The sequence below is a fragment of the Lepidochelys kempii genome, chromosome 14, assembly GCF_965140265.1.
Source record: "Lepidochelys kempii isolate rLepKem1 chromosome 14, rLepKem1.hap2, whole genome shotgun sequence".
NCBI classification, from domain to species: domain Eukaryota; kingdom Metazoa; phylum Chordata; order Testudines; family Cheloniidae; genus Lepidochelys; species Lepidochelys kempii.
This window is the reverse complement of record NC_133269.1, coordinates 8,926,532-8,950,749: the sequence shown is the minus strand read 5'-3', so window position 1 is coordinate 8,950,749 and position 24,218 is coordinate 8,926,532. Positions and strand designations below refer to the sequence as shown.

The window sequence follows — 24,218 nt, the reverse complement described above, 5'->3', positions numbered from 1 at the left end:
TTGGAAAGCAATCAGACAAAATTAAACCAGCATCTTGTTTTCCTCTGTTTATATATTCCTGACTCTTTTCTTAGAATGGCTGGATAATGAAATTAGAAGAGACCCACACAGCTTTACTGATTTCTGACATGTGCTCCAGCTTTAGGTTTAAAATAATTGGATAAACTCTGTAATCAGCTAGTCTAACAAATACTTCTAAAAATCCTGTCCTGATCATTTGCTTGCTTGCTCTCTCTATATTCAATAACCCAAACAGAGGCTCTGGGCACCCAGAAATTGTCACTTTTGAAAAATCTTATCCATACCTAGTTGCTGCATAAAATGACAGAGAATGGCAAACAGCGTATAATACAAGACAATGGGTACTATGCACACTCATAGTTTAGTATAAAGAACAAAGTTACAAAAAAGAGTTAAGAAATTAAAGTTAGTTATTACTTAACTAATATCCAGGCCATCATCAACACTTTAGATATAATGTCTAACACAATACTTCCGGTACATAAACTCTGAGGGCAACTCTACATGAACCTTCACTTCACGGCAGGCTGGTGCAATCTATCTTGCACCAGCTTGCCACACATTAACTGTCTGTGTGGACACCATATGTTAACCCAGTTTCAAAGCAGGGTAGCTCAAACCACACTAATGAGCTATTAATGTGCATCAGCAGAGTCCACACAAACAGTTAGTGTGCACAGGCTATTACAGGGAAGATTCACACCCCAGCTTCCTCCAAAGAAAATATTTGAGTATACAAGTCCTGAGTTTTCCTGACTTGTAAGGAAGCAGAGTTTTCTTTTTACATTGAAATTTCAAGGTATTTAACAGCAAATAAATTCAGGTCCATGAATATATGAAAAACTGCATTACTTGAAGTCAAGTGAGAATTCTTTGTCAAGTGACCATCCTTGAATATTTGTTAATTAATCTGAAGCTATATGTCTGATGCAGAAGTTTTTTCAGAATATCTACTATTTTAGCTCAAATTTAATTGGCTGATCAATAAATCTGCTGGGGGTGGGGGTCTGCATGTTTAATTTAGAATAAAGCCTGTGGAGAACAAGTGCAAAAGACATGTGAAAACCTCAAGATTCTTTTCTCCAATTCTCATATTTTTAAAGCAATTTAGTTACTCTCTGAAATTCCTCCACTCTCTGAAAAATAGTCAGTGGGGATGGGAACACATTTTCAACCCATGTTGCAACCTATTTTGCAATGTGTCCAAACAATTAAATTAATGGACTGTGCTTAAATATAGCAATTCCGCCACCATAATCCATTAGAGACAGATACATTATCCCAGGCTATTGGAACATCAACAATGGGCTTCATTGTTGTTTGAGGAGGTTGTATGGTTTGTTTTTTGGTACTACTGAAGCAGTTAAAATAAGAAATTTAGTAACTCAGGGAGGACAATGGGAATAGTCAAACTACTCTGCAGGTGTTTGCCATGCACAGTGATCTTATGATCTCCATCTTTAAAGATGAGCAGTTTTGTTTAGAGGATGGAATAGGAAAAATTGTCTGGCTATCAGCAGAATAACTAAATTGAAAAATGCTTTGTTAAACATTGGGTGAAACTGCTTTTAGGAAAGAGCAGCCATACTGTTAAAACAGCTAGATACACTAACAGGACCTGGCCATTAGACAGTAAATGTTGAGCTTCTGGTTTAACGAACTGTGTGACCTCTGTCTTACCAGTACCATAAGCTGTCCTAAATTTCCTATGAAGGCATACTTCTAAAGAGCACTCACAAGAAATTCAAGTCATTTAGGTTAAGATGGACTAACATTTCATATATTTTTTCATTCCCTTACCACTTGCCCAATCCTGCAACTTCGTACTTGAGTTGTAGTCCCATTGAAACCATTGGGATTACTCCTGTAAGAACTGCAGAATCAGGCTCTTTAGTACCACACTTAAGCAATCAGACATATTAGATAATTTCAGTATAACAGTTTAATACAGTTGAAATCTTAGGCATGTTATAGTTTAACATGAAAACACTGTTCCAAGAGGCAGACTCTGTTTATGACTGACAAACCAAAGTGTTCAAAAATACCAGGTTTTCTGCACAAAGATACCATCAAGCACATAAATGAAAATGCTCGCCAGCCAGTTTCACATGAGCCAGAATTCAAAACATCACTTCCTCCAAGAGTCACTTGGTACCACTTTCACAGAGATTGATAAGGAGACATTAGCACTAAATTGATCTCATTTTATACCCCAGTAATGAGGTCCAGAAATGCCTGCAAAATCTGATAGATATGCAGTCTTCATCAGAACAATCCCTCTTTAGTAGGTTGTTTCCAGTCTTTCGTAATTAATTCATTTAAAGAATACATTGCTTGATAAAATGGGGAAGATAAAGAAAAGGATATCAAGCCACTTTACAAAAGGTGGCCAGTTAGTGTTGTATTTTCCACTGCATGCATCCGATGAAGTGGGTTTTAGCCTACGAAAGCTTATGCTCAAATAAATTTATTAGTCTTTAAGGTGCCACAAGTACTCCTTATTCAGTTAGCAATAGAGGACACAGAGGCACAGGGAGGTTAAAAAGACTTGCCCAAGGTCACAAAAAAAGTCAATGGCATTATCAGGAATGGAATACATATCTCCCTCTAATACTTTTTTTCTAAAAATGCTCAGAAGGCCATCTGTCCCTGAAAGTGCTCCTCTCCCCCATTTTAAAAAAGCTTACATCTCCAGACTTAAAGTCGTATCTTCATTGCATAAGGATGTAAAAATTTATAAACCTACACACAGGGTGGGGAACTGGCACAAATTAAATATATGAAATGATCTGTGAACGATGTTGTTATAAACATACAACTAAAAGGTAGCCTAAAATTTTTCCTTTACCTGTAAAAGGTTAAGAAGCTCAAATAACCTGGTTGACACCTGACCAAAAGGACCAATGGGAAAAGAAGATACTTTCAAATCGGGGGGAGGGGGAGGTTTGCTTTATGCTCTTTGTTTGTGCGTTCTCTCAGGAGACAGAGAGAGAGACCAAGCAAGTAATCCAGCTCCTACTAAATGATACATCTAAACTTACAAAAATAGGAAGTAATAGCAAGGAAATGCGTTAGAATATCTTTTGTTTTAGCTTGTGAATTTTCCCTGTGCTAAAAGGAAGGTTTATCCCTGTTTTTTGTAACTTTAAAGTTTGGCCTAGAGGGGAATCCTCTATGTTTTAAATCTTATTACACTGTAAAATTACCTTCCATCCTAATTTTACAGAGGTGTTTATTATAAAGAAAAAAAAGTAAAAGAAAGTTCTGTTTTTTAAGACTCTAAGTGGTTTTTAGTGCCCTAAAAACCCAAGGGTCTGGTCTGTGCTCACCTTGTTTACCTATCTGGTTGGTAGATTATTCTCAAGCCTCCCCAGGAAAGGGGGTGAAGGGCCTTGAGGGAATATTTCGGGGGAAACAGGAACTCCAAGAGGTCCTCTTTCTAAATCTTTGTCTAACTCACTTGGTGGTGGCAGCAGTACTCATCCAAGGACAGGGAAGGATTTTAACCTAAGCTGGTAAAAATAAGTTTAGGGGGTCTTTCATGCAGGTCCCCACATCTGTACCCCAGAGTTCAGAGTGGAGAGGGAACCTTGACATGGTGGTAAAGATGGGATCATTTTGAACCAGAAGCACAAACCTCAGGATATTAAAAGGATTTTTTTTTCTTCTTCTGGCTGCGTGGAAAGCAGCGAGGTTGTTGGTTTTTTTTAAAGCTGAGAGCAGCTGGAGTTTGTTTGTTTTTGTTTTTTTCTTTGCCTGAAGGCAGAGGAATTAAGTTACAGCAAGGGAATTCACAAGCTGGGTTGTTTTTTTTTTCCCCCTTTTCTTTCTAGCTCTCAGGTTAGGCTAGGCTAAGCGCAAGGCTAGGATGACAAAAAGTAATATCCAAAAAAACCCTAAAATTAGCCAGATTTGAAGCTAAAAAAAGACAGAAAGAACATGAAAGGCAAATGACCTTAAAGCGCTTGGAAGCAGAGGCAGAGGCAAAACGCTTCGAGATGGAAATGGAGGCAAAACACTTTGAGACAAAGTTAGAGCTGAAGCGCTTAAATCTGGAAAGGGCTAAGATGGGTCTACCGGATAACCCTAACAATCCTTCCCCAAAAGTCCACAAATGGGAGCGACTATGTCCACAGTATGATTAATCCAGTGATACTGCTAAATATTTCATCACCTTTGAGAGACTGTGCACACTCCATGCAATTCCTGACAATCACAAGATGACCACATTGGTAGCAAAATTGACTGGCAGAGCTCTGGACATATTCAACAAGATGCCTATTGAGGATGCTTCTGACTATGGTAAATTTAAGAATTTGGTTTTGAAACAGTTTCAAATTACACCTAAAACATATAGAGTAAAATGTAGAGCCCTTAAGAGAGGACCTGGACTAAGTAATGTGGCTTATGTAAACCAGATGAAGGATCTGTTAGATAAATGGGTCAAAGGAAGGGGTGTAACTACTTTGAAGGAATGTGTGATTTGGTTATACAGGAGCAGTTCCTGACTATAACCAATAATGATATAAAAACAGTGTTTATGGGATAAAAAAAAAAATGAACTCAGCAGAAAGTCTTGCTTCTTATGCTGATCAATACGAGCAGTCCCAGACCATCAGAGAGGCGGGGCAAATAGGAACCAAACGGGTGGAGGCAGAAGAGAGGAACAACCCTGGTCGCAGTTTTGGCGGATACCAGAAGGAACACCCTGAAACGACACCCTACCACCGGAGGCAGCCCAAGGCTCCAACTACACCGCCCCCCCCCCAAAAAACCCAAACACTTTATTGTCCCACTACACCATTCTCCAGCAACCCACCTTGCCCCAGTGACCAGTCAGCTAGGCGATGTTTTAAATGTAACGACCTGGGGCATGTAAAGGCCAACTGCCCCAAGAACCCCAACAGATTACAGTTCATTGCACCAGAGAAGGTCCTCAGGCCCAGATGCCTCCCAGATACCCTCAAAACAAAGGAAAACTGTGAGTGGGTGGAAAAAAGGTTATCACATGGAGGAACACTGGAGCACAAGTGTCAGCTATCCATCGATCCTTAGTGGACCCCAAATTCATCAACCCAGAGGCCCAAGTGACGATTCAACCTTTCAAGTCAAACTCTTTTGATTTGCCTACAGCCAAGTTGCCTGTCCAGTACAAGGGCTGGTCACGAATGTGGATTTTTGCTGTCTATGATGATTATCCCATTCCCATGCTGCTGGGGGAAGACTTGGCCCACCCTGTGAATCTAGCCAAGAGGGTGGGAATGGTCACCCGCAGCCATGCTAAGCAAGCCTTCACACCTATCCCTGTTCCTGAGCCTTACACCAGGGCCGCGTCTGGGTAACCAGAGACCCAGACTGAGATTGTGGAACTGGACCCCATGCCAACATCTGCGACAGCAGTAGTGGATCCAGTCGCAGAGACCCAGCCAGAGCCAGGCCCAAAACTGGAACTGGCAGATCAACCAGCACCAGAACCATTGCCAGCACTGAGTCCAGCGCTTGCAACCCTGTCTACAACCCCAACACCAGAGGGCACCACCAAGCCTGCCCTGGCAGCAGCAGCTAAACCGGCGCAAGAGGCTCAGCCGGAGCCTGAACCACAATCTAGTGCACCCGCGGAGAGCGGGTCATGGTCCACAGAAACAGCCCCATCCCCTGCATCGCTTCCCGAGGGACCAAGCCCAAGTCCACCATCCAGTGAGGAAATGATGTCTCCAGCATCAAGGGAACAGTTCCAGGCCGAGCAGGAAGAAGATAAAAGCCTCCAGGGAGCTTGGACGGCGGCACAGAGCAACCCACCGCCGCTCAGCTCTTCTAATCAATCCCAGTTTGTTGTTTAAAAAAAAAGGACTTTTATGCAAAAATACCCCTTCTTTCTGGTGGGCACCAGGAGGACTGGCATCCTCAGAGACAGTTGGTAGTTCCAACTAAGTACTGGCTAAAGCTCTTAAGTTTAGCCCACGATCATCGTGGTGACCATGCTGGGGTTAACAGGACCAAAGACCGTTTGGGGAAGTCATTCCACTGGGAGGGAATGGGCAAGGACGTTTTTACTTATGTCCAGTCTTGTGAGGTGTGCCAGAGAGTGGAAAAACCCCAAGACCAGGTCAAAGCCCCTCTCCAGCCACTCCACATCATTAAGGTCCTCTTTCAGCAAGTAGCTGTGGATATTCTGGGTCCTTTTCCAAAAAAAAAAAAAGACACCCAGAGGAAAGCAGTACATATTGACTTTCATAGATTTTGCCACCCGATGTCCGCAAGCAGTAGCTCTAAGCAACACCAGGGCTAAAAGTGTGTGCCAGGCATTAACAGACATTTTTGTCAGGGTAGGTTGGCCCTCCGACATCCTTACAGATTCGGGAACTAATTTCTTGGCAGGGACCATAAAAAGCCTGTGGAAAGCTCCTGGGGTGAAACACTTGCTTTCCAACCCTCACCACCACCAAACAAATGGCCTGGTGGAGAAGTTTAACAAAACTTTGGGGGCCATGATATGTAAATTCGTAAATAAGCACTCCAATAATTGGGAACTAGTGTTGCAGCAGTTGCTCTTTGCCTACAAAGCATACCACATCCCAGTTTAGGGTTTTCACCATTTGAACTTGTATATGGCCGTGAGGTTAAAGGGCCATTGCAGTTGGTGAAACAGCAATGGGAGGGGTTTACGCCTTCTCCAGAAACTAACATTCTGGACTTTGTAAACAACCTACAAAACACTCTCCGAACCTCTTTAGCTCTTGCTAAAGAAAACCTAAAAGATGCTCAAAAAGAACAAAAACCCTGGTATAACAAACATGCCAGAGAGCATTCCTTCAAAGTAGGGACCAGGTCACGGTCTTGAAGGCACTCCAGTCCCATGACATGGAAGCGTCATGGGAATGGCCATTCACGGTCCAAGAGTGCCTGGGAGCTGTTAACTATCTCATAGCATCCCCCACCTCAAACCTAAAGCCTAAAGTGTACCATGTTAATTCTCTAAAGCCCTTTTATTCCAGAGAATTAAAGGTTTGTCAGTTTACAGCCCTGGGAGGAGATGACACTGAGTGGCCTAAAGGTGTCTACTACAAAAGGAAAAAGTGACAGTGGTGTGGAAGAGGTGAACCTCTCCACTTTGAACTCTGGGGTACAGATGTGGGGACCTGCATGAAAGACCCTCTAAGCTTATTTTTTACCTGTGAAGCAGGCTGTCCAGTGGTATGATTTGGGGGGAGTGTCATAAACATACAGCTAAGGGTAGCCTAAAATTTTTCCTTTACCTGTAAAAGGTTAAGAAGCTCAAATAACCTGGTTGACACCTGACCAAAAGGACCAATGGTAAAAGAAGATACTTTCAAATCGGGGGGGGGGGGGGGGGGGGGAAGGTTTTCCTTTGTGCTCTTTGTGTGTTCTCTCAGGAGACAAAGAGAAAAACCAAGCAAGTAATCCAGCTCCTACTAAATAATACCTACTATTTTTGTAAGTTTAGGTGTAATAGCAAGGAAATGCGTCAAAGTATCTTTTGTTTTAGCTCGTAAATTTTCCCTGTGCTAAAAGGAAGGTTTATCCCTGTTTTTTGTAACTTTAAAGTTTTTCCTAGAGGGAAATCCTCTATGTTTTAAATCTTATTACCCTGTAAAATTACCTTCCATCCTAATTTTACAGAGGTGTTTCTTTTACTTTTTTTTCTTTGTACTAAAGTTCTGTTTTTTTAAAACTCTAATGGGTTTTTAGTGCCCTAAAAACCCAAGGGTCTGGTCTGTGCTCACCTTGTTTACCTATCTGGTTGGTAAATTATTCTCAAGCCTCCCCAAGAAAGGGGGTGAAAGGGCTTGGGGAAATATTTTGGGGTAACAGGAACTCCAAGTGGTCCTTTTCCTAAATCTTTGTCTAACTCATTCGGTGGTGGCAGCAGTACTTATCCAAGGACAGGGAAGGATTTGTGCCTTGGGAAAGTTTTTAACCTAAGCTGGTAAAAATAAGCTTACAGGGTTTTTCATACGGGTCTCCACATCTGTACCCCAGAGTTCAAAGTGGGGAGGGAACTTTAACGGAGGTAAAACATAAACATGACAGAATAAAGCTTAGCATCCATAAACAGAAAGAAAAAGAAGAAGAAAAATTAGAAAAGGCTTACTACGTTTATCTATGCTCCAACAACATAACTGAACCATTAGCTTCTGGCAATCAAACTTCATCAGTTACTGTGGCCAAGTGAATGGACTGTGGCCAAGTGAATTCCAGAAACATTAGCCAAATTCAACCCTGGTGTAACTCCACTAACTTGAAATGAGTTACACTAGCTCCTTATTTGGTCCATTCTGTGAGTCTCAGCCTAGTGTTTCAAGGCATAAGATCAGCCAATTCAATATTAATGCAAGGCTTTGGGGGATCAAATACTTGAAAGAACTGACTTCAGAAGGAACATGGCCTACTTTGCTAAATCCTAGGCCTAAGAGGAAATGGAACTCTGAGCCAGTGGACATATTCTGCACAGTTCTGTGCTGCAAGCTGAGTCTACTTCATAGATGAAATGCCATCAGAAAATACATTCTTTCTTCAATAAACCAAAGTTTGCTACACCCAAAGCTATCAGTTTCCTAATAAATTAGATTGTAAATTCTTTGGGGTCGGGACTGCCTTTTACTACAATATATTTTTGTACAGTGCCTAGTGCAAAAGAGCCTTTCTATTCTGATTAGGGGCTTTGGGCTTTTTTATTCATATTACCTGTATTATAGTAGATAGAAACTGACATCTAACCTCTTTGCTGTCCTCTCGTTCAAAAGACACCATACTTTTCTGCTTTTAGAACTAAACCTCAACTTCCTTTTGCTATCCAGATACTTACTGGATAACAGCTGAAGGCCAACTAATATATGTTGCATTTGGATAGCATCTTCCATATGCGCTTTCAGCATGCTTTACAAACACTAAATATAGCATTGCAACCCACTTGGTAAGCACTGTAATTTTTATAGATTAGGAAACTGAGACAAAAAGGGTAAAAGATTTGCTCAAGAACACAAGGGGAGTCTCCAGCGCCAAGAAAAGAACCCAGATCTGCTGATGCCTGGTATTGTGTCGTACCCCCGAAGCCACCCTTTCTTTTGACTCAGCCAGACCAAAAATCTTCAATTGTAAAGATGACCATCTACTTACAATCATAGAATATCAGGGTTGGAAGGGACCTCAGGAGGTCATCTAGTCCAACCCCCTGCTCAAAGCAGGACAGGACTAATCCCCAATTTTTGACCCAGATCCCTAAATGGCCCCTCAAGGATTGAACTCACAACCCTGGGTTTAGCAGGCCAATGCTCAAACCACCAAGCTATCCCTCTCCCTCTCCCCCCCCCCCACTACTTCAGGAATAGTTTTTCTGAACTTACTGCATACTTATTTAAAAGGATGTGAAAACTAGGGAATTCTATGTTTATGACAGAGATTTCAAACCTAATGACTCTGTAGGAGATAACTGATCAACTGGTATACATATATACACACAGTATACTTACCAAGACCCTTCAGCAATAGCTTTCAAATGGAGGAATTTTGAAATTTCCAACTGCTTTTATGGGTGAGTTTTACAACATCTCAAGGGACAAAATTTACATGTCAAAATCAAAGCTGTGCTCCATGACTGACAATTACTCCCAGATTAATCCTATAGCTCACGAAAGCTCATGCTCAAATAAATTGGTTAGTCTCTAAGGTGCCACAAGTACTCCTTTTCTTTTTGCTTTTAATTCACCAAATCCAAACATTAAGTATTCATGTAGCCAAAGACTAGTCATTTTAAGTTAAGAGAAAAGGAAGGAAAACATAACATACAGAAGAGCATTTCAAATTTTGATCTACCTCTACGACTGACAACTGTTTTACATGGCAGTCAACAGCTGCCTTGAACCTGTGTGGGATAATTTCTCTGTAACCCACCTGAATGTGGTATAGTGGGAAGTAGCAGCAGAGATTCTACAATGAGAGACAGAAGATTTATTCCCTTTTATCCTTTTGCTATTGGCAGGAATGTGATTCAGTACTAGCATCTCTCCTCAGCGCTGCCTGACTTGAGTGCTGCACCCAAACATCTGAGCACTGTTTGGGGTCAGGATGAGTTAATGGGGGAGGCAATTGCAGAAGGTGAAAACAGCCAGGAATTTGATTCAGTGGGAGGTGGCCAGGCCAGAAACCAGGGTTCTCTAGAACCCTCAGAAGATAAACATGTTAAGACCATAAACCTTTGGACCTGGATTTTTGTATGTATTTTTACTTTATCAAGTTGGTTTTTTGACTGAACCAGGTACAGATGGAAAGAAAAAATGTTCCTGTGTGTGTGGTGGGGGAGTGGTAGGGTTGCCAACTTTCTAGTCACACAAAACTGAACACCCTAGCCCTGCCCCTCGCTCACTACATTCCCCCTCCCTTGGTGGCTCCCTTTCCCCAACCCTCACTCACTTTCACTGGGCTAGGGCAGAGGGTTGGGGTATGGGAGGGGGTGAGGGCTCTAACTGGGGGTTCAGGGTGTGGGAGGGAGCTCCAGACTGGGGCAGGGAGCTGGGGTGCGGGAGGCGGTGAGGGCTCCGGCTGGGGGTGCAGGCTATGGTGTGGGGCTGGGAATGAGCAAACTGGGGTGCAGGAGGGAGCTCCAGGCTGGTGGGTGGAGCCAAGGGATACAGAATGCGGGAGGGGGCTAGGGATAAGACAGGAGGTTGGGGTGCAGGAGGAGGTGATGGCTCTGGGGTGGGATTATCTCGGGCAGCTCCCGATCAGTGGCGCAGCAGGGAGGCTAAGGCAGGCTGCCTATCCTGGCAGGTACTAGGCAGGGGGGCCAGGAGGCTCCACACGCTGCTCTCGCCTGCGGGCATCGCCACCCCTGGCCCCCAGCCCCCATTGGCCAGTTCCCAGCCAATAAGCGTGAGGAGCCGGTGCTCAGGGCAGTACACAGAGGCCTGGGCTCTTTCCCCCCACCTAGAGCCGGACCTGCTGACCGCTTCTGGGGCACAGCACAGTGCCAGCCAGGACAGGTAGGGAGTAACCTGCCTTAGCGCTGCAGCACCCCCGATTGGATTTTTAATGGCCTGGTCGGCAGTGCTGATCTGAGCCGCCAGGGTCCCTTTTAGACCGGGTGTTCTGGTTGAAAACCTAGGGAGTGGAGGGCTTCAAATAAGGCTAACCCTGGATGTATAATTTGTAATACATTATTCAGCAAAGTGTACTTCCCCCCCCCCCCAATCAACTGTCTGCAAAGAGTCAAACTCATTTGCAATTTGCAGACTTACAGTAAACAACTCTTGGTTTTCAGATTACTGAAATACTTCATGATCAATATTTAAAATTGGCATTATGTTTATACATAACGTATTTGTTCCATTCCCTGACTGGATGACTTACAGCATATAGCTAACCAATATGGCATGAATTTCATCATCAATTTCAGTATAAAGTTCAAGTTTCAGAATTCAAAATTTGCAGTGCTGCTGCTGAATTATGGAATTCAAAGTTCACTTTCAGTAAACTGAGTTTAAAATTATTTTTTTGCAATTATTCATGCAAATAAAAATTTTTCTAGAATATTTGTGAATGTGAACACAGAGGCATGAAGAGCCAAAGACTCTGAGATAGCGCGTTGAAGTGAATATTTGCCAAAATGTGTGTGTGGTATTCACCCACCTCTCAGCAGTTGTACTTTCTCAAAGAAACATTTGAGAAGTCCTGTTTATAAACAATGGAAATCTAAAACAGTGTGTGTACAGGTATATATAGATACACAAAGTACTTTTTTTAAACCAACTGGAACAGCTGAAAAAAAAAGTCATTTTCCTGGGAAGGCTCTTCTTTTCCATTTGGAAACATGGATTCCCATCCTCATTTAGGTTTTCAATATGACTCTTTTGTAACAATTGCTACCTTACTTGGGCAATACCATCATCAGCAATACCATTAATGTTGCCAGTCCAGCTCTGCAAACAATTTTTTTTAAAAAAAACGTGCGCTCCCTGGTTGGCTCTAGAGCATCAAACATTCCTGGAAAATCACTTTGCAAGTCCAACATAAACAACTACATTTTGTTGATTATTTTATTGACAGAAGAATAGTTTTGGGGTTGTTGCGTTGTTGGTTTTTTTTTAAAGGAGATAGTAAGGCAGGTCAAATGCTGGGTCTAACCAACCTGGCCTTCTCCACTTAGGCATCTAAAAAAAACCTGTATCATTGCTTGAAATATAAAGCCGTCAGAACTGTTCATTGGCTAGATTATTAATACGGAGCATATTTTAAGATAGATGTAATAAGACATGCTGGCAAAGTTAAGACATCTTTAATAACAGATGGTGTCTCTGACACATAGCCCATTGAGTACAGGTAAAGGTGATTATCATTTTTAAGGTTGACTAAAGATTGCTCAAGCAATACATTCTGAATACAGATGTGAACCTTCCCAAACAAAAAACATACCCCACCTTACTGGAAATACGAGGTTTAAAAGAATCAGTTGAGTATTCTTTTAAGCTATATAAAATAGGTAGGTAACAAAAGGGAAAAAAAATTATAAGTCCACGAAGATTTTTTTTTCTTCCCAAATGACAATCAAGCTGTGCTCATTCTTGACCTATGTAAACATGCGATCTGAATATTACCTTTGTGTCTCCTTTCACACTTCACTCCTGTTTTTTGCCCTTCCCTCTCTAGTCTGCTCTTAAATTAAGCTGTTTGGGGCAGGGGACACATCTATCTCTATTTGTAGAATACCTAGCACATTGAGTTCCTGACCCTTATTATAGACTTTTGTTAATACCATAATATAAATAAAGCTGAAGTACTATCCTAGTGTAAAAAGAAAAGGAGTACTTGTGGCACCTTAGAGACTAACCAATTTATTTGAGCATGAGCTTTCGTGAGCTACAGCTCACTTCATCCTCTGAAACCTATCCTAGTGTAGTTTTGCTCATGTTAATCCAAGGCATGGACCCCAAACCAAACGTTTATTTGAAGTTGAGAACAGTTTTTCCAAATTAACACAAAACTTAAACATCAAGAGCAAATACACTGAAACAGACTGAGCATTCAGCAATATTCACCACAGATACGCGATACATGAATCATGCTGAATTGGATGGGTCTGGTAAGCCTCTTACCTATATCCCTCGTGTCATATAAATGTACTACCTAAATCCAAAATACAGGATAAGAAACAGGTGGCATAGATGCACCTCAGGATGTTTAGCATCAACTGTAATCCAACCTTCTACTCACTAGCTCTTGCAGCTTTGCAGATGAAGTGGTCATTCAGAAAGCAGTAACTGACAAGATAAAGAATTAGTAGGATGGTAGGTCATCAAGGTGGCAAGGAGGATGGCTTCTAGTGCAAGAGGGAACAGCAAAGAGAGAAATGTACATAAGAACATAAGAATGACCATACTGAGTCAGACGAAAGGTCCATCTAGCCCAGTATCCTGTCTGCCGACAGTGGCCAATGCCAGGTGCCCCAGAGGGAGTGAACCTAACAGGTAATGATCTAGTGATCTCGCTCCTGCCATCCATCTCCACCCTATGACAAACAGAGGCTAGGGACACCATTCCTTACCCATCCTGGCTAATAGCCATTAATGGACTTAACCTCCATGAATTTATCCAGTTCTCTTTTAAACCCTGTTATAGTCTTAGCCTTCACAACCTCCTCAGGCAAGGAGTTCCACAGGTTGACTGTGCGCTGAGTTAAGAACTTCCTTTTATTTGTTTTAAACCTGCTACCCATTAATTTCATTTGGTGGCCCCTAGTTCTTATATTATGGGAACAAGTAAATAACTTTTCCTTATTTATGTTATCTACACCACTCATGATTTTATATACCTCTATCATGTCCCCCCTTTCCAAGCTGAAAAGTCCTAGCCTCTTTAATCTCTCCTCATATGGGACCCATTCCAAACCGCTAATCATTTTAGTTGCCCTTTTCTAATGCCAGTATATCTTTTTTGAGAGGAAGGGACCACATCTGTACACAGTATTCAAGATGTGGGCGTACCATGGATTTATAAAAGGCAATAAGATAGAGAATATGATGGAGACTATCCCTTTTTTAATGATTCCTAACATCCCGTTTGCTTTTTTGACTGCCGCTGCACATGTCTTCAGAGACTCCAAGATCTTTCTCCTGATTAGTTGTAGCTAAATTAGCCCCCCCATCATATTGTATGTATAGTTGGGGTTATTATTTCCAATGTGCATTACTTTACATTTATCCACATTAAATTTCATTTGCCATTTTGTTGCCCAATCACTTAGTTTTGTGAGATCTTTTGGAAGTTAGCCAGATCAAATGAGAGTAGTGTACCTGCCCACCAAAGCCCAGAAGTATTCAAGATGGATCCAGCCCTGAAAAGCTCATATGGAAAAATCCTCAAATTCCTATTTCCCAATTTCACATTTGCAGTAAACTATTTAAGGTATAAGGACATCTTCCCATGTGACAAAGGGGAACCCTAATATCTCCCATCAAGTTATACAACATTTGGCCAAAGACTTTATTATTTTAGATTCTAAAATGATTCAAAATTCAGGACAGTTCCCCCCCCAATCCGTACTCAGAATACATTGTCTGTGCTAGTTAAAATGCCTTATTGGACTGAGCCCTCATCTGCACCATGAACTTTATTCTCAGAGGTAAATAGGACACAGATACAATGTACCTTTGATTTGAGAGGACCAAAGTACACCCAGTTTAATCCACCTCTAATGTTGATCCCTCTTCCCTGTCACTGCTTCATATGAGAGTATTTGAACAATATGTACACAGAACTTTTTGCTTAGGAACAGCAGCAGCAGCCTAAAACTGAAACTCTATCACATAAGCACATTGAAACTTAACAATACAGCACATTGTATGACTGCTAACAAGCTAATGCAAAGTGCCCCCTACGCACCAACAGAACCCTCTTAAAGTTAAATCATACGCAGCACTGGAAAATTATTTTAACAGAAGCCAACTCAGGCCCTGCTAAGAACACTGCCATTTCAAAACAGATTAAACTCATGTATTCAATGCTTGAGAATTTCATGACTAAATGTGTATCATCAAAATAAACTGTATATATTTAGTCTATTCTACCACATCAAATTCAAGCTCCTTGCCTCTCACCAAGCTCTGCACAAACGTCAGCCGTGCCCATGTTTGCCCTCTCTCATTTCCTATTTTTCCTCCCAACTACTGTTACTGTGCTTATTTTCTTTTTCTACTTGACTTCCCACCTTCTTTCAAGTCCATCATTACTCTTGGAATAGCCTTCCATTTTGAGTTTGACTAGTACCTTTTCTCTCTTCTCCTTCAGATCCCCTTTAGAACTACAGCTGTGCTAAATGACATCAATGAACCCTCAAAAACACACCAGCAATGCTTTTATAAATCAGAGGTTCAGTGCATCTCAGACTATCTTTGTGAAAGTTTAACAAACATGGGTTGAAGCTATCCAGCCTTCCCACAGCCTTCCAAACATCTGAACACCCTCTCCCCATTATTCATATGAAGCTTTTGAATGAAGGTTAATGTTAGAAAGAGGAGTTTCTGTGAGAGGTAGTAAGAATTCTTTTTAGGACTGAAGTGAAAACTGGTAATTCCTGTTAATCTCACCTGTTTTAAAGACCACAGTTTAGTAGCTTCAGCAGTTAATGGATTTTCAGTGGGTGACTCTTGCTTGAGCTGATCAAAACTAAAATCATTCAAATATAATCAGCTACACAAGTGGATGTCATGCTGTTTTATTAGTTACTTAACCAGAAAGGTCGAGAGCTTCCATGTTAGCTTGCTAAAATTAGCATCCATTTACAATCAAATGGCAACAAATCAGAAGTGCTACAACCATGCTAGTCACTTCCCCCATTATTTGATGCATTTAATCTGGAGAGATCAAAAATGTAGGCCACAGAATTCTACAATGTGGTTTTCAGCAGCCTTCAGCTTAGGAACTCTTAGAAACTACAGGTCCCAGTATGCAATGTTCTCTCTTGAGGTAAGTAACATACCATTTTATACATGTTAGTTACTGCCAAACCCTCAGCAAGTTCTCAGTTTTGCAAAATCTGGGCACACCTACTATATATACCCAATGCCATCCAAAATATTCACTATCCTTTGATTAGAAACTAAAGTACCACTATAGAAAATTAAGATGTTGTGTGTAATATTTTGTACCACTATCATATGGCCCTCAGGTAATCTGCCTGAATGCCAAGAATTAAATAAAAAACCCTGCAAAGGATGAAACCCACAAGAAATGAAATGATGGCAAAGAAGGTTCCTGGAGTAACTGGTGCAGGAGAGCTATCAACTGGGGAACACCCCCATCTGGCTCCATCAAGACTAGAATGGTTTAATCTTCCCAAGGCTAAGACAGGATCAAAGGGAATCCTAAAGCTTCCAAGATGCTTAAAAAAAGAAAAGAAAAAGGTAATGAGTGAGTAGCCAAAGGCTACCAGTGTGTGCTAGTGAAAGCTGACACTGTATTACATGCAGAGACAGGGAACCAACCCAGGAAGTTAAACAAAATATATACATAAAAATTCTTCAAAGAGCTTACATGAAATTCCAAATATCTTTCTGGGCTCATTCTAATGCAAACACATAGCATATGATTTAATGAATTTCAAAATGTAACTTTACATGGAAAATTGAATAAAAAAAGCTTTCTGAAGCGTCCATCCCACATCTCTGACTAGGCTAGTGGTTTTTCCATTTTGCTACCTCTGCTTCAGCAGAGCTGGTTAAAAGCTGGTTTTTCTTTTTAAAATTAGATCCCTGGTTTTAGCAAGGCAGTACAGTGTCTTTATATATCAATATTAATTTTAAAGTGGTTACTGAATGAAGAAGAAAAACCTCCAATTTTTTTGGACAGGCATTTAGCATGCTATGAAAAATAAAAATCAAGATTTTTCCTTGATACTTTATGTGTGCATCCTCCTTTCATGGAAGTGAGGGATACAGTAATACCTAGCTCACATAGCACTTTTCATCAACAGATCTCAAACCATTTTACAAAAGAGGTCAGTATAAAATGTAAGAAGTGGGAATGTCTGTTTTCCTTAAATCATACTCTTCAGTACATCTATCCAACAGACATAATCCACAGATTACACAGAACCACAGACCATGACAAAATTTGCTTTTCACTGTGACATTCCCCATAGCTTTGAAAAATGAAAGTGATTAAAGTCAAGACTTCTTGAGAGTCCAGATTATATCTATCCTCCCACTGACAACAAACGAAAGACTGTTTGGCTACAAGGGCCAACGACAAATCTGTTTGCACTGCAAGCCTGCTCAACTTCAGGATCCAGAACTAGGGCTGGTTGAAAACTGAAATTACTTCTTCTCCCTTCCCTTTCAAAAAAATTATTTATTTATTTTTACTTAAAAAAAAAGAATTTTGGGGGAACTGCTTTCCTCGGAAATTTCCAGCTTTTCATAAAAAAAAAAAAAGTATTTTTGGTTACTATAAATTTTGTAAAAAAGTCCAAATTCCTCCCCCCCATAGCTTTACACAAAAAGAGAAAAATAACAAACACTTCAGATTATATACCTTTCAGGGCTGCTGGAGCAGACAGTCCTGTTTATGGTCACCTGTTGGAGAAGAGGTAATTGTCAGCCAGTGTGCATCTTGGGATGACGAGCTAGTGACATGAACACCTGCGCTGAAGAGAACAAGAATGACTGAGAGGAAGACCCCAGCCTGAGAAAACAATAAGTAGAAGAAAGAGAACTAGACGGAGAACAGCAAAGAAGGAGCTGATTACTTATTGAACACAAAGTGTTTCTGGAACAGTCTTAAGGATAAAAAGAAAAGGAGTACGTGTGCCACCTTAGAGACTAACAAATTTATTTGAGCATAAGATTTCGTGAGCTACAGTTCACTTCATCTTGATGCATGCATAAGGCTGACACTCTCCACCCCAAAGAACTTACACTATAAATTAGAGTGAGAAAAATATACAAATGCACATGATAGCATGTAGGCTGAAGGTCTCAGCTTCAGAGAAAAAAATACTGGAACAGAAAAGTAGTAAAACAAAAAACACAGAAGAAAATCAATCATTACAAAAAACCAAGCCATTCTTCTAAAGAAAAGCACAGAATGAAGAATGTTACATAAATACTAAACAGTCCTAAGAGAACTTATAAAGATCATACCAAAAAGCAAAACATTTTTTACTTGTTCTAATAAATATTCTGAAGTTAAAATTCAAGAGACCGTTTGTCATTAAAAATATTCACTATTTTAATCTGTTTCCCCCTTCCCCAAATCTCTGACTGAAGGGCTTTTAAAGCATGACATTACGTTCCTGAATGTGACAACTAAAAACAGAGATTAAAAGAGAGCTCCAACCAGGTTTATATTCCTTTAATAATCAGTATTTAGTTTAATCAATTATATATTATAAGTAGACTCTTTCTAGAGAGTTTTAACTGTCATCCACCTAAAAAACAGAATAGTCTTCAATTAGAGGAAAAAATAAGCAACTTGTCTAGGAAGTCCGATTCTCCAGTGCAGCCAGACACATTGCAGCAAAATTTTTATGTCCTCTGACGGGAATGGACTCCATTCAGAACACCAAGAGATATGCACCATTTCGCAACAGCCTATTCATTATTTTTATAACCAGTATTTTGGGTTGACTTGTTAATGGACAATTTTTTTAAAAAAGAAAAGGAGTACTTGTGCCACCTTAGAGACTAACCAATTTATTTGAGCATAAGCTTTCGTGAGCTACAGCTCACTTCATAGGATGCATGCAGTGGAATTTTCCAAATACATTTGTTAGTCTAAGGTGCCACAAGTATTCCTTTTCTTTTTGCAGATACAGACTAACATGGCTGCTACTCTGAAACATGTCACTTTAAAAATAAAGACTCACAGTATACTGAGATTTTAATCAGTTAAAATGATATCAAGCGAAATTCATTGTCACTGAGAAGTTTGAGGTTATGTTCTATTCCAGACATAATTTCTTATCTAAAACTATCCAATTAGCCAATTGCCTACTTTTTTTCAATTTTTATTTTTATTGTGGCCACCAATGTAAAAAGATGATTCCGTGATTCCAAGTGAAAACATCAAAGTAATAGAAAGAGTGATCAGAAGGGTCACAGCTGGACAAAGTACAGTTGTAAATTAAACAAGGCAAGAGAGTACATGGGCTCTGAAGAAGGAGAAAAGCCGCAGTGCTAGAACTTTTTAAATCCAGGTCTTAGCTCATTTGATGGGTTGCAATTATCAAACTAAAATACATAAATTACAAGATATTTACACAGTATTGAAATAGAGACACATACCCCAACCAAAATTGTCCCCCTTGACATTTTCCACTTACCATTTCCTCCTCCCACCCTAATTATCTGACATTTGAGGTAAGTTTGTTTTCTCTCTATTTCTATGTTGGAAATGTGGAAGCTTCACTAAAAAACAAGCAAACAAAAAACAGTGCTCTTGGAACTTTCTGGACTGACTACATGAGATGAATTGCAATGTGGACAGCAAATTCCGCAAGAAACAAAGCACACTGTCTGAGACACACTGGATTTCACACACAACATGTTTAAAAAAGAAATCTTTGCCACTAAGTCCATTCAGCAATTCTGAAAGACAAGTTCAAAACATATCTGCCCTTTTCTTTTTGAGGTGATTATTCTATTTCTCTCTGTAGCTGAATGCAACGTTAGCTCTCTCGTCTTGCATAAGTAATTCACTAAGGCAGCTGAAGTAGAATACTCTTGCCTACTAAATCATTTCTAATATTGCCAAAACCACATGCTCCCAAAGGGGTACTTCAGTTGCACTCACTGATAGATATGATTCTAAGGTACAAATGAGCTAACTAAGTTAGTTTTTCTAGCCAGAGTAAGGTATGTCCAGTAAGAAATCTCACCTTCAATATTTCCGGTTCCTTGATGTCCAGAGATGCTGTATTCCACTGCTTGCTAAGATTTTTATGTAGTTTGTGATATTCACAAGCACTTGGTGTAAGAAGCCAAATCACACAGATAGCAATCATAAATCCAAGGGCAACTCCCAGGAAGAGTCCACAGAAGTAGCTAGGGAGAGGGAGTATAAGATAAGCATAGACTAACATTGTAAAGAAGTACAAAGTCTTAACGGGTATTTTAGGCTGCTGCACACATAAATCAACTTCATCTTCGCTACTGAGTGCGATACCATATTCCTCAGTTATTTCTGCCTGGAGCAAAGGTTCTGTGGGTTTTTCCACTTTGCTTTCATCCTCTATTAAAAAAAAGTCTTCAGAATACAGTTCACAAAACTCTTCATCCTCTTTGCTTGCCAGTGCAGACAAAGAACATTTTTCCAGTACCAGCGAAGTCTTCAAATTTAGGTCCTTTGTGCTTACAGACTGAGAGTTATTAGTCTCAGTGTCTTTCACATGTTCCTCAGCAGTTTTGTACTGGTTACTTTTATTTAGAGTAGAATCGCTTCCGTAGTAGTCCCCTTCAGAATCACATTCTTCTTCCTTAATGCTATAGTTGTTATTGGTTTCCAAATGGCCATTTAAATTTGAAAGATTTGAGAGTTCTGAAGCACTTGAAGATAAGGCTTTGGGCCTGTGGCTACTACTTTCGTCGCCCATTATTTTGCTGAGGAGTTGAAAAGGCTCATAGATGACTTCTGAAAGGCGTCTTTTAGTGTCTTCAATTTTAGCCTCCATTTCAGGTACTTTAAAAAAAGAACGAGTATCTGAAGGAGACGTTAATGGGGAGGAGGGAGCAGTTTTGGAATCGCCACCTGTAACTCGAGGCTGAGTGAATTGTTTGAACAGGTGTAAGTTCAGTTTAGAGTCAGGTTTGTAGGATACAGCTTCAGATTCTTGTTTAGATGTGTCTGTGGACAGAGACTTCACTAAAGTTTTCATTAAGTGTCTATGTCTTGTGGGCGGGGTGGGCTCTTTTGGTTCTACATCTGTTGAAAGGGACTTAACTAAACTCATAAAAGGCTTTGAACTAGAAACAGTGGATGAAGCACTACACAAGACAGTTGGCTTGGATGGAGAGGACAATGGGGAGGATGACGAGCTGGCTTTCTGTTCCAAAGGAGACAACACACCTGATGAGCTAGCTACATGATACGAATCAGATGAGGGCGATGGAACTAATGGCACTGCACCGAATACTTGCGATGCTGAAGAAGAATCTAATGGCTTTACAGTGTTTACGGTTGGCAAAATCACAGGTGACGAAGGTAGGAGGGATGCAGAGTCAACCATGCTATGTGAGGTAGCTGGACCACAAAAATCATGGCCACCATGTTCAAAGCAGAGGTCTTCCTTGGCTTCAAGTGCTGTTACAATGCTTTGGTCTTCCAGTTCATCACTGGGAGACTCCTTAAACTCCTCTTCCTCCTCCTCTTCCTCCTTCCCAAATGCCGAGAAGTGAATGGTGATGACATCTCGGGAAACAGATCGCTGAACCTGCACTTTTGGGGCAGACTGCTTTGAAGACATTTCATCAGTTTTCTCTGCATGGCTACTGTTCAGACTTGTCATTGCAGGTCCCAGAGATGTGTCAGGGTCTGTGGAGAGAATATTGAACTAAATTAAAGGCGATTTCTCCTCAAACCCCACTCTTATTTCCAACTATTAAGAGAAACACAGAAAAAACTATTTACATATGGCATGTGTGCAACTTAAGAGCAGCAGATATCCATACTGGCACTTTTCATTCCCCTGGATTTAATTGCACTTTATCAAGTGAAACAAATAAACAAATTCTACAGTAACCAAGAATTTATTTTCAAAAAAGTCACACATATGTTTTACATAAAATACGTACAAACTTGAGGAAAAAGTAGTTTCTCCAAGTGCACATAACAATGCTTTTCATATCAGATGCAAAGATTAAAAGGGGGACTCAGTCACAGAGAAAATGACAGGGAGCAAAGCAGGTGGAGGAGAATGAAGGCAAAGGAGGGTGTGCGTGTGTAGGAGAAACAGGGGAATGGAGAGGTTTAAAAAAAAAAATCTTCTTAAGTTCCATCCCCACTGAATGCTAGGAGCTAACAAATTCTCCTTTCCACATCTCTCAACAAGAAGCAGCCTTAGCTTATACAACGAAGATGGTGCTGCAGTATAGGCAGACCGACTCCATTCTCTGAAGCCTAAATGTGTCACCACTATGACATACTTCTACTAGCTCAGAGAGAAATTATCACAAATCTGTTTCAAAGATACTGATCTCCACATCTAGTTCTATGCACCAAGGTCACTTAAAAAATAAAGTCCCACTGAGCCAAACTTGCTAGCAACACCACTTTGTATATTAATCACACCACATCCACTAATGACATGCATATGATAATTCAGGCATCTTTCCGACCAAAAAAAAGAACGGCAAAAAAAGGGAACTAGAACACACACACTTTTAAAAAGAAATGAATCCAAGGCACTGGTGACCACCATCCAAAATGGTCAGGCAAAATATTACCTCTGCAATTTCCCATGAGGCAGTACTTTATTTTCATTGTCAAGACAATACGTTTGTCACTTTAGTAACTAAGCTATTTTCAGGCACTGTGAACATGCTGTAATCAAACTGACAAGTGGAATCAATCAGAAGTCTTTGCTGATATTTAAAGTGCTGTTATACTCAGAAAGGCTATGGGAGAGGGAGGTGGATTCTGTTCTGGTTTACACATCATCCACAGAACTGTTAACCAAGTTCCAAATGCAGGGCCAAGTTTTGCCATGCAGCTACAGCAGTGCAATCCTACTGCCGATAAGGAGCTAAATTTGGTCTGAAGAAGCAATTACAGGTGATAATGTAAAAGAATGGAAAACCCAGCTGAGGTTTTAGATACCAGGGTGAATTTGCAGTTGGGAGGGGGAAAAAAGATATAAAAATGTGTTGTATTATTTATCTATTTATTTCACTTGTAACATGAGCAATTTGCTCTGGAAATTAAAGGCATGTCTTCGCTACCAATGTTACAGCACTGCCGCAGCAGCACTTTAACATGGCTGTGTAGTCGCAGCACCAGTGCTGGGGGAGCGAGCTCTCCCACACTGTAAAAAACCCACCTGCACGAAGGGAGTAGCTACCAGTGCTGGGAGCACGGCTCCCAGTGTTGGTGCACTGTCTGCACTGCCACTTTGCAGCCCTGAAACTTGCATTGCTAAGGGGGAGTGTTTTTTCACAGCCCTGAGCAAGAAAGTTTCAGTGCTGTACAGTGGCAATGCAGACAAGGCCTCAGATACAAACGTGAAACCCTATATTGTCTGTTTTACAGATTCACTTTTCGTAACAGAATAGCATTTTACTGATAATTATGCAAACTGGTATAGCAAGAAAATTATTAATATTAAGGTTCCTCCCACCCCAGAAACAGTAGAATGCAGGTTAGGAGAGAAGTGGGTGTGGAGTGCTATTCCCAGTATTTTGGGAATTTTTTCTGTTCTTCACCAAAACTGATCAAACCCATTCCTTGTGTCCCATGATTTACCTCCCACTTTTTTTTTTTTTTTTTGCTTTGTTACACAGCTAAGTTAACAGTTCTTTTCTGAGAAACTCTGTATATTGTTTTCAGAATGCAAGACCAGAGTCAAATAGGATTTTGACTTCATGCCCATTGTTAGAACACTAACAAAGAATGTACTCTTGTAATAAAACATGTATTACTAAGTCATATTTTACTGTTTAGATCAGTGGTTCCCAAACTAGGGGCACCGCTTGTACAGGGAAAGCCCCTGGAGGGCCGGGCCGGTTTGTTTACCTGCCACGTCCGCAGGTTCGGCCGATCGCAGTTCCCACTGGCCGCAGTTTGCCATTCTCAGCCAATGGGAGCTGCAGGAAGCGGCGCGGGCCGAGGGACAGAAAACTTGTTTTCCCCAGCCAATAGCCTACTTCTTCACTGAAGCTAGAGAAGGTTTATTGTTGAACATTTTCCCCAAGTGGCTTATTTTGCTGGTCTGTTCTGAACCAAGGCTTTTAGAAATCACACTTATCACATCACTGCTGCTCCTCCATCCAGAAGAACTCAGGATGGAATTAAGTCCATTTTAACCTCATCAGGAGGTGGTCATCATTCTTGACCACAGCGTACTTATCTCCTGGATATATGCACAAGAAGTCTTTAAAAAAAACCAATGGTGGGTGTGTGTGGAATATTCAAGACCCTGGCAAATGTTTTGTTCTTACAAAAAATCCAAATCAACTTCACTGGAATAACAACTT

General features: G+C 40.7%; 1 protein-coding gene across 7 annotated transcripts in view; it reads right to left on the bottom strand.

The window, feature by feature from the left end:
* Positions 1-24,218, bottom strand: part of TEX2 (testis expressed 2) — a 120,554-nt gene that overhangs the window by 45,318 nt on the left and 51,018 nt on the right. For all 7 annotated transcript variants that reach the window (XR_012154893.1, XM_073311242.1, XM_073311245.1 and 4 more), the window contains exon 2: positions 19,910-21,561. Coding sequence is in view for 6 of the 7 variants with exons in the window: in XM_073311242.1 (XP_073167343.1) it covers positions 19,910-21,535 (1,626 nt within the window). In the remaining variant the exon portion in view is untranslated. The remainder of the gene's footprint in view (positions 1-19,909; positions 21,562-24,218) is intronic.